Source organism: Grammomys surdaster, unplaced genomic scaffold, assembly GCF_004785775.1.
Source record: "Grammomys surdaster isolate TR1022 unplaced genomic scaffold, NIH_TR_1.0 125833, whole genome shotgun sequence".
NCBI lineage: Eukaryota > Metazoa > Chordata > Mammalia > Rodentia > Muridae > Grammomys > Grammomys surdaster.
Window position 1 is genome coordinate 3023493 of NW_021620661.1, and position 14127 is coordinate 3037619.

The 14127-nt window shown below is 43.9% G+C and overlaps 1 protein-coding gene across 1 annotated transcript in view; it reads left to right on the forward strand.

The window, feature by feature from the left end:
• Positions 1-14127, forward strand: part of Serpine2 (serpin family E member 2) — a 63655-nt gene that overhangs the window by 30046 nt on the left and 19482 nt on the right. The window contains exons 2-3 of the mRNA XM_028789442.1: positions 6120-6400; positions 9710-9937. Coding sequence (XP_028645275.1) covers positions 6142-6400; positions 9710-9937 — 487 coding nt within the window. The 5' untranslated portion in view covers positions 6120-6141. The remainder of the gene's footprint in view (positions 1-6119; positions 6401-9709; positions 9938-14127) is intronic.

Below are 14127 nucleotides of genomic sequence, written 5' to 3' on the forward strand. Positions count from 1 at the left end.
AGGAGTTATGGAGAGATACAGGGGCTGGGGCAACACAACATGACCTTCCTCGTGTTTCTGTCAGTTGCTTATTCCAGGTCGTGGCATTGCTGTCACCCTACCTTTTATGATAGAGACAATTCAGGAGACTCGGTGATTTTACCCATCAGTGGTGTATTATGATCAGTCTCGCCAATTTTTACTGTCAGCTGACTTCCCATCTTGGCCTCAACCGTTGAGCCTCCTGTGGCTTTCTTGGCCCTGGGAGACAGGCCAATTCATGTGCAAGCAGGTATTAGATATGCCCCAGAAAACAACATAAATAAATGTAGGCTCTTCATTGTCTCTGTCTCCCAATATTGCCACAGTTTACTTGGGATTTATGAAATGTGATCCATTTGGTCAGACTCTTCCTCCCAGCCCCATGCCCTCTAAATTTGACTCAAACTCAAAATATATTTACAAATACCTTGGCCATGTAGCTAGGCTCTACACTGACTAGACCATAACTTAAAATAACCCAATTATTTTAACCTACATTCTGCCACACAGCTGGTTACCTGTGCTCAGGTACCATGTGTCTGTCTTATCACATCTACCCAGGCCAACCTCCGCTGCCTGGCTCTATCCCAGAATCCAATTGGCCTCCCAGATGCCCCACCTTCTATTCTACCCTTTCTTATAGGTCGTAAGTTTTTTAATTGACAAGTGATGCATCCATACAATACACAAGATATTCTCTCTACAATCTGTAAATACTCTTTCACTCTAAGAGGAGCGAGAGACGTGACTGACTGTATCAACCCAAGAATCAAAAGACAAGGAAGCTGAGGACACTACGAGATCTAATTGGATGTTCCAATAACCAACTTGAAGTGACTTGTTTTGAGTCTCAACAAGAACTAACATTTACAGTGGATCAAGCCCCTAGAAGAGATATTGAAAAACATGAGTTTGTAATGACAGGAAAACAAAACAACATTCTAATGAATATTATTCTCAGAGTTGTATAACAAAGTCTTTTTGGAAATTAGATCTCTTCTGCACCTTTAACACAGACACACACACACACACTGAAGCTCAGAGTAATCAGCTATGGAGGTTTTCTTTTTATTTATATTCCTACCAGTGAATGGAGGAAAGTTAGTTATACTGGCATGTACCATGTTGGATCCTTTAATATAAAAGGTACTTGGGCAACGATCATGACACAAAAGCAAAGAGAGCAGTTGACCGGTCTCCTTCCCCTAATACTTTGTACAACACGATTACAAAATGATCTTACCTCAAGCACTAATGGAGCTGCTTGGCCTCTAGATGGGGGGGGGGGGTTAACAGCCTTCCAGGTGGTAATTTTTCTCTTCTTCACACCATACTCTGTTGATAACAACCCTTTTCTGACTCTACCCATTTTGCATAGGACAAGGAATGCAGTTATCAAGTTCCAGTGGTATTAGGAATTCCAGTGGTATTAGGACAGTAGTCTATCCTCCACCACTCGCTGACATATGCTGGAAGAGCTAACAATAAGAAACTACGTGTGTATGCATGCACACCCAACACACATACATATGTATACATACTGTATCATGGAAGATTTCAAATCTAAAAATAAAGCAACTTAAGAATTTGTGTTATTGTTCTAAAAAAAAAACAAGACAGTTATCGACTTGTAATGACTGGAGCTTATGGCTATCTTGAATCAAATAAAATTAAAAATATAACAATACAATCGGGACAGTGTGAAGATTTGATAATTAGCATATTGAAAAGTTACTGATTTTTGCTAGGCGATAATAATATTGTGGATTTATGTCCTAATTAGGATATATATTAGAATGGTCCTGAGTGCTGTTATATGTCAATAGTTTACTTCAGAATAATATTTGACTTTCAAGAGATAAGCCATGATTGACTATTACCATCATTAAATGTTGAATACTGTGAACTTATATTTTTCCATAATTTTACATATATTTGAAATCTTCCATGATACAGTATGGATACATATGCATGTGAGTTGGGTATGCATGCATACACACGTAGTTTCTTATTGTTAGCTCTTCCAGCATATGTCAGCGAGTGGTGGAGGATAGACTACTGTCTTTTTTTTTTTCTTGAGTCCTCCAGAGCAGATAAGAAACCAAGTCTCAAAGCCTGTAGACCTCTGTCATGTTCTTTTCACACCAGTCCATTTCCATAAACTTGCTATATTAAGTAAAGCATGTGGACATGGTATTTATCATCTGCTTGTGCTATAGAGAAGATAAATTTTATATAAAAATAGCTTGTTAAGTAGAAAACAAACACCACTGTAGTAGTGTTATTTAGTAGGTCAGCAATGAGGCCATCTAGGGCTCTGTTTTCAAGTCCTTATGCAACTCAGGTTAGGGGTGGATAGCAGCTTCTCAGGCAGAAGGCAGAGAGGGCTGCAAAAATCAAGGCACGTGAGCAGGGGTCACCCTCAGAGGGGTGGCATTGAAGCAGGACATTTGCAGTGAGACTGGGGACCCAGCAGAACTAGTCCTGTCTTTTTTTCACATTACTGTGAGTAACTCTAAATCCAGACTTGGATGTGCTATCTCCTGAATTTTAGTTTCCTAAAATATTACACTAGACTCCAAATCAAACTCTGAGCAGTGGGATTAAGGGCCTCACTTCTGCCTCTGATTTAGTGCATACCCATGGGGCTGCTGGTTCTATTTTCTGTGAGCTTCCTGTCTAGTGGGAAAGGGGTGGGATAATTTGAAAAGAAGCCAAATGAGAGATGCAGAGAGGAATGATGCACTCAGAGAAGGGGGTAAAGAACCCATCAGAACCAATCAGGAAAGGCTTAAAACACTGTCTGGGAGAGTTGGGAAAGGCTTGCTGGTCTCTAAGTGAACAACAGAAAAGTAAAGGGAAGCCCAGGGCCACCAAGAGCACCCCAAAGAGGAGAACTGGGAAACTAATGCTCTGCAGAGACCACCGATGGAGGAGCCCATCCTGCCCCCAGGTCAAAAGAGCACCATGAACAATCAGATGGAAATGACATCTGACAGTAGAAGCCATAGGGTCTACGGCATGCTTTTTCCTGACGTCTGCCATCAGCAAGTGACACATTTTCAAGTATGCATTTCAAGTCTGGCATTTGCCAAACTAGCAGCCCATTATTTACAACACTAAGCCATGCTGAACACTCGGAGTGGTACCCAATTGCTTCAGAAACATTCCGCTCACTGGAAAGGGAAAAAGTCTTGGAGCCGGAAAAAGCCAATGTTTGGAAGGCTGTGCCTGTGGCAGCAGCTTTTTTGGTAGGCATATGATCTCCCTCAGTGATGGCCTGAAGCACACGAATTATGTTTTATTGTTGTAAAAACGTTATTCAAGACATTGAGACAGTCAAGAACAGATTTATGAGCCTGTGTATTAGAATTTCCCAGAACATTTGTGCCAAACACTTATTCTTTCTCTCATACCAAAGTTTGAAGAGTGATTCCTTTTAAAAATGAAAGTAAGCAGAGAGTTGCTGTATCCTTCCCATGGCTGGACTCTCCCTGTTTTTGAGATGAAGCATTTTAAAACTTGCAAGCAATACTTATTTCATGTAAAATGGTATCTACTGGGGTATGAGTATCTTTCATTGCTAGCACTTTCTCAAGCCTGGTGTGATTTAGAGATCCATCCCTACTCCCCAGGCTCATGAGCTTATACTTAGATGTCTGTACAAGCCAGGTGAGTTTATATTTGAGAGCATTTGGCCAAGCAGAAGTTAGGCCTAGAACATCCATCAAAAACAGCCCTGATTCCAAGTTTCACACAGCCTGGAAACTGCCCAGTGTACTTTTAAGAAGCCGAACATGGACATGTCTCAAAAACTTCCCCCAGAGAAGAAACCAAGAAAAACACTCCCGGTATAATGAAACTGTTCTTTATTTTAAAAAACAAAACAAACAAACAAAAAAAACCCAGCAAAATTCTGGTAACTAAAGTAACTTTGTCTGGGAGACTCTATCCATGCTGATGCTAAGATATTAGGGCTCTTAAGAGTTTTACTTTCATTTGTCCTTAGCCCCCATCCCATTCCTCCCAGAGCTTTCAGCTACCAGTGGCAAAAACAACATGTCTTTTTGTGCCTTTTGAGTGTACAAATCCAACCATTTATTCAAATATTCCCTGACCCAACAGAGTTTCTTAGGAGTCAGTAATGGAAATTGATGAGATTGGATACAAGGGTTCTACACATTCTTTGTATCTGCAGTTAGTTTGTGGTATGTCAAGTTTCAAAGAGGAAATGCATTCCCCGAGGGGAGAAAGTGTAGAAGGAAAATCAGGGCTAACTCGTAGGAGGGGGTGAGCAAAGCTCCCATGGTCAGTGCTTGGAAGCCCTCCAAGGTCCAAACGGCTCCAGGAAACTTGGCAATTGTCGTGGTATTAGAACCAGTCCAAGGTGCCAGAGTCAAAATACGGCCACCACTGACCACAGCGGAGGGCTATGTGGGAGCGTATGTAGGTCACTTACACATTGTGAATTTAGACAGGCTGAGTTTATACAATTACTTTACACCTAAGCTCTGGAGACTCCCCCAAATGTTCAGAACTTTTAGAAGGGACCTGTTTCACAACGTATAGGAAAGTTACAACATGTGCTGAAGGATACGTCCGTAGTGGCTTCTGTTTGTGCTGACGTTCCTTGCCCCACCTGGATGATGGCATTTCCTTGGACGAATTTTGGAGTTCACTGGGACGCTTATGACTCAATGCAAGCATTTCCTCAACCACAGTCGGTGAACTCTGGTTTGATGCAATGAAAAATAGTAAAATTTAAAATTGCTCTCCTAATCCCTGGGGCTTAATTCCATAAGTGGTTTTTGAGTATCAACCATGCATAGTGTGGGAAGTTCCCAAAACATGGAGAGGAAGGCAGGAAGACAGCTTACCCAGCCCCGCCCACACTCTTTCTTTTCCCATGATTTCCTCTCACTCCTGCTCATCTGTCTCTTCAAAGACTTCCCTCTATAACCTTCCACAGGTGACAAGATCAAATTGGCTCCTCAGAGAGATTTGTGCCTTAGTAAAACCTCAGGCCTCTAAAGTAGGGATCAAATTAGTAACATCACGAATTCCGCCTTTGTTTTTGCTAAGTGCTGCTGTTGAGTTCTAACTTCATGGAAGTATTTGCTTTCCCATAAATACACATAAACTCCTGCCTCCTGTCGTAGGCGGAGAAAGCCCTGTCGGTGGCAATCAAGGACTGAAGCGTATTTAAAACCAAATGACTGTAATTGAAATTCTCAGTGTAAGCAATGCCATCCGCACCGTTTATGGATTTACCAATTGTTCTGCCCTGTTGTTGCTTTAAAGCCACCGCTGAAAGTTGTTTCAATTAACAGGCCTGTAATTTAAAAAGTTGTATGTGGTACAGTGAAAGAGTCAAGTCTGTGTGGTTCTAACCAGATCCCCTCTGTTTAAAACCCCCCAAGTTGTCTCTTGTGACCCTTGCTGTGGGTCTACCCTGGCGTCTGTCACACAGCCCAACTGTTCCTCCAGTCCCTTTGTGCTACTGTCCTTTCACTTGATTCTTCCTTTCCACATCCTTGCATGGCTGGTTCTTTCCTCAGTCTTCATTTGTCCTCAACTGTGTTCCTACCACAGAGATGACATTTTCTATGACGAGACCCTCCCCTGGCACTTCATTTACCCACATTGCTTTGCTTTATGATCCTGGCTTTTAGTCTTCTCTGAAGTTACCTAATAGCTTCCTGGTTTATTTTCTCCATGCGCCTCTAGAAGGACAGGCTGAGAAGGACAGGGTCACACCCATCAGATTTACAGTCGTCTGCCTACTGCTTAGAAAAAGAGCTTGGCATATAGAAGACCTGTGGAAGTAATGCTTTAAATGATGGACAGTTTCAAGAACTAAATAATGGTTACAGCCTAATGTCTGGTGCATACTAAAGATCTAGTGGATAGAAGTTTACTTCTTTCCAGCCCTGTCTGTCTAAACCCTATGCATTAGAGGCTAACTTAGCACAACATTCAGTTTTCATGAGCATAGGAAATCAGATCTAGTTGGGTACAGAGTACTCATCCTTTGTGTTTGCAAAAGAGTGATATAGTTCTGATTTGTTTTTGTTTTTTGTTTTTTGTTTTTTCTTTAGGCTGTCCTTGTTAGAAGGAACCATGAATTGGCATTTTCCCTTCTTCGTCTTGACCACAGTGGCTTTTTCCTCGGTGTACTCCCAGTTTAACTCTCTGTCGCTGGAGGAACTAGGCTCCGACACAGGGATCCAGGTTTTCAATCAGATCATCAAGTCACGGCCTCATGAGAACATCGTCATCTCCCCACATGGGATCGCATCCATCTTGGGCATGCTGCAGCTGGGGGCTGACGGCAGGACGAAGAAGCAGCTCTCCACGGTGATGCGGTACAACGTAAACGGTGTGTGTGTGTTCTCCTTCATCAGCGAGGGCTTGCCCGCAGTCCGGCATTCGAAAGGGTCATGGCTTGGTATCCGCCTAATCAGAGAAGCAGAGTAGCTAAGAGAAGTCATACAATGCCATCTGGAACATGGGGCCAGAATCTTCTAAAGGGAAGATGACATGACTGACATCAGGAGCTATGCTTTTGGTTCTGTAGCTGTTGGGCTTTGTGTGTGTTCTCTGTCTACCAACGCTAATGTTTTCTCTCTTAAGGAAAATCTTTTGTGTTATAAGTGTCCTTATAAAACAAGTCCACACTAGAGACTGGCCATGTGGAACCCTTAGGATGGTGGAGCTGGCCTGGATTGATGGGGATGGGATGAAGTGAGTCTACAGGACTGATACAAGTGCACGAAACTGCACACACACACACACACACACACACACACACACACACACACGCACCAAGCATGAATGAAAACTGAGTCAAATCAGAATTAACTCTGTAGACTATATCCATGACAATTTCCCAATACAGTCACCACACCACTTGGAAAAACGAGGTGAAGGGCACAAGGAATGTCCCTTTTCTATTTTTTTTTTTAATTTTTAAAAGGTCATTAATTTTTGTGGGGTTGGTGTGGGTAAGTTCATGTGTGTATGTATATGGATGAGGAAGTGTGTGAAGACAAGAAATGCCTGTTGGCTGTCTTCTTCCATCACACTCCTTATTTTTTGAGACATGGTCTCTCACTGAACCTGAAATTTACCAATTCAGCAAGACGAGTGGGCCTGTAGCCCTGGAGATCCACCCACCTATGCTTCCCCAGTGCTAGGATCATAGAATAGACATATACCCCACCCAGGCAGGTTTCATATAGACACTAGGGATCTGAACTCTGGATTTCATGCTTCTTGGCAAGCACGTTACTGACTGAGGCTTCCAGTCCACCCCTACCTTTCCTCCCTCCAGAACTGCCAACAGTCATGTGTAGAACATGATGTCAGGGTTCATATATACTTCTGCATACCAGAGGCTATTTCTGAAGCTCAGACTCTGAGGGTTTGATGTAGTGATGGTCACCGAGGAAGAAGTTGAGACTATTTGGGGTATGTTTGTGGTGGTGGAAGATGATCTTTTTCCTTGAGAAGTGTATTAGTTACTCTTCTTCATTGCTGGGACCAAAGCAACTGAACAAAGGCAAGATTTAGCTCAGTTCCCAGTTTGGAGGGAAAAGGGTGAGAGCAGGAACTGGAGGCAGCTGGTTATGTATCCCCAGTCAGGAAGTAAAGAAGAAATTCCCAGTACCCAGGTGCCAGGTCACCTTCTCCTGTTTCATTATGTCTGAGATGCCAGCTCAGGAGATGGTACCTCCTAGGTGCAGGGATCTCCTGGTGTTGGCTGAATCCTACCACCTCAGTTAACCCAGTCTGGAAACTCCTCTACAAGCTTTCCCAGAAGATTGACTCTTACGTGATTCTAGATCCTGCCAAGTTGGCAGTTGGTTATCACAAGGAGGAACTGTACTTGTAGAGAGAGTAGAGCCAAAAAGTGCCTGGGCTGGTACTTGGCTTTGGAGGTGTCCTTTGACCCCCAAAGCTTGCTGTTCTCTGTAAAATGGTTTCCCCATAGCATGCTGTGTAGGTGAGTAAAACTTCTGAAGCCCTGTCCATGATGTAAAGCCCTCCTTGTGGACCAGGGCATGTCTTGGCCCTGGCATCTGTGGAAATTGAGGAAGATGTACATTCAGAATGACAAGGAAACCCTTAAGCCTCCATCAAGGTGACTGTGGCAGGAATTTTAAGGACACTATAATTTTGAAAAGCCCTAGGATGATTAGTGCAGTCCTGTAATCCGGCTCCCCGTGGAAACCCATCTCATCCTTATGACATATTTTTTTTCTCTTTTTGATGCCCCCAAACTAAATGGAGCATGAATGAATGGCTCATGTAAAATAAAGCTTATGCTGCCATAAAATTAATTTCTTTGCTTTCCAAGCTCAATATCAAGTAAAAACCACAGTGTTCTGGTTGGCGGCACATGACAATTTGTAATAGTCTTCCTAATGCTTATTTTATTCATTTTCTTTTCTCCAAATAGAAAAAAAAATCACATTGTTAAATCCTTGGCAAGAAAAGGAACTAGGGCCTAAGAATGTTAGGGACTGGAGCTTGGATGAGGAAGCCTCCTGTCGTTCAGTTCTTCCATGTCCAGCGTTCATTTCTTCATGCCCATCCCAGAGTAGACCTGCATTCGTGCTGACACAAGAAGAACATGACATACCTGCTTGGTTTAGGAACAGTTGTCTTAAAAGAAATTTCATGGTTTATTTTCACACTATCCCTCTGGAGATAGAGGCCCCTTACAAGGCAAATTCAGTCTCCTGTAACTCCTGTCTTGTTGTTTCTTACATGCTATGGTACAAACAATAAGTTCCTTGGTGTGTGCATGTGTGTGTTATGTCTACTGGTGTGTATGAGTGTAAGAGCACACATGTGCATCCATGTGATGATTGACAGTGGATATGGAGTGTCTTCCTTTAATGCTCCCAACCTTAGGTATTTTAGGTAGAGTCTCTGTCTTAGTTAGGGTTTTAGTGCTGTGAACAGATACCATGACCAAGGCAAGTCTTATAAAGGACAACATTTAATTGGGGCTGGCTTACAGGTTCGGAGGCTCAGTCCATTATCATCAAGGCTGGAACATGGCAGCATCCAGGCAGGCATGGTGCAGGAGGAGCTGAGAGCTCTACATTTTTATCTGAAGGCTGCTAACAGAATACTGCCTTCCAGGCAGCTAGGATGCGGGTCTTAAAGCCCACACCCACAGTGATATACCTACTCCAGTAAGGCCACACCTACTCCAACAGGGCCACACCTTCTAATAGTACCACTCCCTGGGCTGAGCATATACACACCATCACAGACTCTCACTTGAGTCTGAAGTTCACCAAATTGGCTTGTCTAGCTAGCCAGTTCTACTTGATGAATCTCCTGTCTCCACCTCTTTCTGAAGGCTGGAATTTTAGGTGGGCTGCCATGCCTGCCCAGCATTGAATGTGGGTGCTGGGGATCTGAACACCAGTCCTTATAGATTGAGGACACGCACATGACTTGCTGAACCGTCTCCATAGAGCCTTGTTATTTGAACAGGGTCTTGCTATGTAGCCTTGGATGACTTCAACTTTAACTCATGACAATCCCCTTGTCTCAGCCTCTCAACTCAGGATTACAAGTATGAGCCACTCTGGCCAACAAGAGGATGTTCTTTAAAATATGTAAATTCTCATAAAAAAAATCCTGCCATGTTCTCTGATTTCTCCTTCAGGAGTTGGTAAAGTGCTGAAGAAGATCAACAAGGCTATTGTCTCCAAGAAGAATAAAGACATTGTGACCGTGGCCAATGCTGTGTTTGTCAGGAATGGCTTTAAAATGGAAGTGCCTTTTGCAGCAAGGAACAAAGAGGTGTTTCAGTGTGAAGTGCAGAATGTGAACTTCCAGGACCCAGCCTCTGCCTGTGATTCCATCAATTTTTGGGTAAAAAATGAGACCAGGGGTAAGTGGTTCTCCTATTCTGTGGGGGTTCACCCCTGGTGAATGAGAGAGTGGGACATAGAGATTCTGGCTCTAGTCTTCAAGACCAGCAGTTGCTCTACCAAGAACTACCTCGGTTGAGGCATTCTCAATGGGCCAGGTTCAGTCAGTCTACCTTCCCGTGGATGCCACTGCTCACTGTCTAGGGTTTTCCTCCTACAGGGTGGGCCCTCCACCTGTCTCCTCAGACTGTCATACCCTCCCGCTAGAGCCCTCACCCACAAGCTCATGTCTGTTTGGCTGGTTTCCTTGCTTGGGTTGCCTGGGTTGCACCTAGTGTTTCCTTGTCCTGGAACAACCCTCTCATGCTTTGGCTTTGTTTCTCTCATGAACCCAGTCTCATCCACCATTGCCCAGCAGTGGGTGCCCTGCACTGGCTCCGTTTGGCCTGTGATTCCACCATTGTGGACCCCTCCATTATGGCGTTTTCAACATCACGGGATGGCTACTTGTTAGAGATTTCTCTTCTCATTAAATGGAGGAGTTTTCCAGTATTTGGTGTTTCCAACCTTCTGACTTGTAAGCTGGAAGCCTCAAAGAGATTCAGGAGGAGCTTGAGGACTACCACAACAAAGCAAGGCTGTGCTGCTTTTACTTCTGTGATAAAATGTCCTGGCAGAGAACAGCTTTGGGAGGAAAGGGTTTAGTTTAGTTCACAATTTCCAGATCATAGACCATCATTGCAGGGAAGTCCGGCCAATGTTTAAACTAACTACTCATCAGGTCCCCACTCATGGCAGAAAGAAATAAATGCAGCTGTGCTCAGTACTCAGCTTTCTCTGCTCCCACACAGTCTGGAGCCATAAAACCAGGAAATGGGGCTGTTCCCTGTCATGTTGAGTCTTCCTGCTTCAATTAACTCTGTCAAGACAATACTTTATTGATTCCATCTTCGCAGATGATTCTGAGTTCTGTTCAGGTGACAGTCAAACTAACCCTTAGATTCACTGAGACTGGAAATGTGCTCTTGGGGTTAGAGTCATATGAGAGGCAGAGACTCAGTAAGGTAAACCCTGCCTTTTGGGAACAAGCATCTCAGGACCTTGTTCCCAGTGCACCTGAACTAGGGTTACCCAGAGGTGTGTTTTAGAATACAGTTCCTGGGGCTGGAGAGATGGCTCAGCGGTTAGGAGCACTGGCTGCTCTTCCAGAGGTCCAGAGTTCAATTCCCAGTAACCACATGGTAGCTCACAACCATCTGTAATGAGATCTGATGCCCTCTTGTGGCATTCAGGTATACATACAGATAGAGCACTCATTTCATTTTCATAAAATAAATGAAAAAAAAATTTTTTTAAATGAATGGTTCGAATACAGTCCCCTGACCCCTGGCTTACTGGGGAAGAATTTCCAAGAGATGCACAGGGTACCTCCAGTCAGGGTCCATCACCCATCATCACACATGTACACATGTGAAAATTGGAGTCACCTCAGAGGAGCTAACAAAGAGGGAGGAAGAAAGATGTACAGGGAGCGGAGGAGAATCAGTGACCTTCTCAACTGCTCTGCAACTTGGAGTCCACTCCCAAAACCATGCTGCTATCGGAAGAGCAGTAGCATATAGATCCAGGGATGCATCCTGCATTTCTGGTGGTAGCAGTTGGCAGTAGATAGATACACACAAAAATGACTCGTGGTCCTGATGCTGGCTATGTGACATAGTGTCATCGTACCCTATGCCTTCTTTAACCATAAAAAGATAACAGTGCATCGTGTGGTGTACCCTCTGATGGAGCCCCTGACCCCCTGTCCTGGGAGCCCCAAGCAGGGTTTTTCAGCTCTATCAGACTCAGCTCCCTCTGTAAATTTGTTCTTTTGTTTATTGACAGTACGCCTGATGGAGCATAGGGCTTTGCACAAGCTAAGCAAGCCCTCAACCAATTAGCTACATCCTTAGCCTTCAATCCCCTCCACCTACCTTGAGATAAAACTCATAGATAATATCTATTATCTATAGATATGGTCACAGATAACATATACATTCCCATTGCACACATAAACTGTTTGTATGTTTTTTTTAATTAAACAATGTCATGTCGGCAACAGGAATTTATAGTTGTGGTGAAATAGCTCTAACTTTGGGTCCAAGAGCATGTGAATACATGATACATGCTTTCCTTTCGATATTTTTTGCCAAATTCTCAGGATGAGTGTGAACTGGCAGTAGTTGAGTAAGCCAGGTGTGTTATGCCACGACACAGGAGCTGCAAGCTGTCACCATTGCGGATGTCATAGTTATAATAACCCCAAACAGGCTGTTTTCTTCTCTGAAAACAGAGACTTCTCTGCTACGATAACAAACAGACCTCTCTCTCACCTCTTGTCATTAGCAATTATCATGACATAATTGGAAATCAGTGAGCCGCATGGGGCTTAGCGAAGAGGGTGACTCCCAGATCGTACTGCCACCTGTCATCATTGCCTGATGCAACTTGTGAAAAATCATGGTGCAAAATCCCTGGTAAACTTCTAAACGTGTCCCACAGCAAACAAAATGGAAATATTTATAAGTAGGAGCTGGGAAAAATGGCTCAGCACTTAGGAGCATTTGCTGCTCTTGCAAAGGATCAGTATTCAGTTCCTGGCAACCATGTTGGTTGGCTTCAAACCGCCTGTGACTTCAGGTCCAGAGGAATCCCAGCAACCCACTACTGTGGGTACCTACACCCATGTGCACATAGCCATACAGAGACATACAAATATAGACATGTTTAAAATAGTAAAAATATATCTTTTTTAAAGTGAGACACGCTTCATCATGTGGGACTGTTTTGAACACCACAGAACATGTGGCCTGCCTGACCACCGTAAGCTCAGCCAAAACACTCCCACAGATACCCAAACAACCTCTGTCCCCAAATTGCTCCTCTAGGGAGATGCACTTCCTGCAGAGAGAGCTAGCACCAGGGTCCTCTGCTCAACCTGGGACAGGGCTGACTTGGAGCCCATGGCAGCTTCAGTTTTTCCCTGCCACAAAGGCCTTCTCCCATCACAGACCTCCCCACTAAGCCCGCCATGCTTGCAGTAACCTGGAATGCTTCCCATCCTGTTTCCATATGGAGCTCCTGCACACTTCTCCGCCACCCCATGAGAGGCACAGAAGCTGCAGGCTTCGTAAGAATGCCAACCAAAGTTGGTACCAGTGCAGGGAAAGTTTCTTCACCTAGAACTTGTTCTTCTGTCTCAGGCTGGCTTTGAACTCAGAGATCTGCTTGGCTTTACCTCCTGGGATTAAAGGTGTATACCACCATACCTGGATCAAAACTTAGATGGGGAGGATCTTACCCCAAAGTCCCACCCTCTTAATTTGTTATCTCTTTGAACACAGGATTCAACTCCATATCACTTCCTGGTACCCGTTTAATACTTGAACCATATATTTTATATTTTTCCTTTCTCAGCTTGCTACACTTGTTTAAAATGCTCTTCATGAGACTTAACCAGAGAACAAAGTCTCTGATGGGCATTTCTGAGATGTCCTTTGTCAGTGAAATTAATCTGAGTCTCGTCACCATAGCCTCAGGCAGACACTTCAAGACAAGGGCAAAAAGTAGCCACATTCTTCACCAAAATACTACAAAAGGTCTCTAGGCCACATATTGAAATTCTCCACTAAAACCTCTTGGGACAGGTCAGCACAATTCAAATCACTCTTAGTAACTAAGTTTTCCATAGTCCTACTAGGATGCTCATTAAGCCCCATTTAAAGCATTCCACTGCTTTCCAAATCCAAAGTCCCAAAATCTGCATTCTTCCAAACAAAAGCAAGGTCAGGCCTATCACAGCAATACCCCAGTCCCTGGTACCAACTCCTGTCTTAGTTAGAGTTTTACTGCTGTGGACAGACACCATGACCAAGGCAGCTCTTATAAGGAACAACATTTAATTGGGGCTGGCTTACAGGTTCAGAGGCTCAGTCCATTATCATCAAGGCTGGAACATGGCAGCATCCAGGCAGGCATGGTGCAGGAGGAGCTGAGAGTTCTACATCTTCATCTAAAGGGTGCTAGCAGAATACTACCTTCCAGGCAGCTAGGATGAGGGTCTTAAAGCCCACACTCACAGTGACACACCTACTCCAACAGGACCACACCTTCTAATAGTGCCACTCCCAGCAGATACAAACCATCACACAGCTTGCTCCAGAGACTT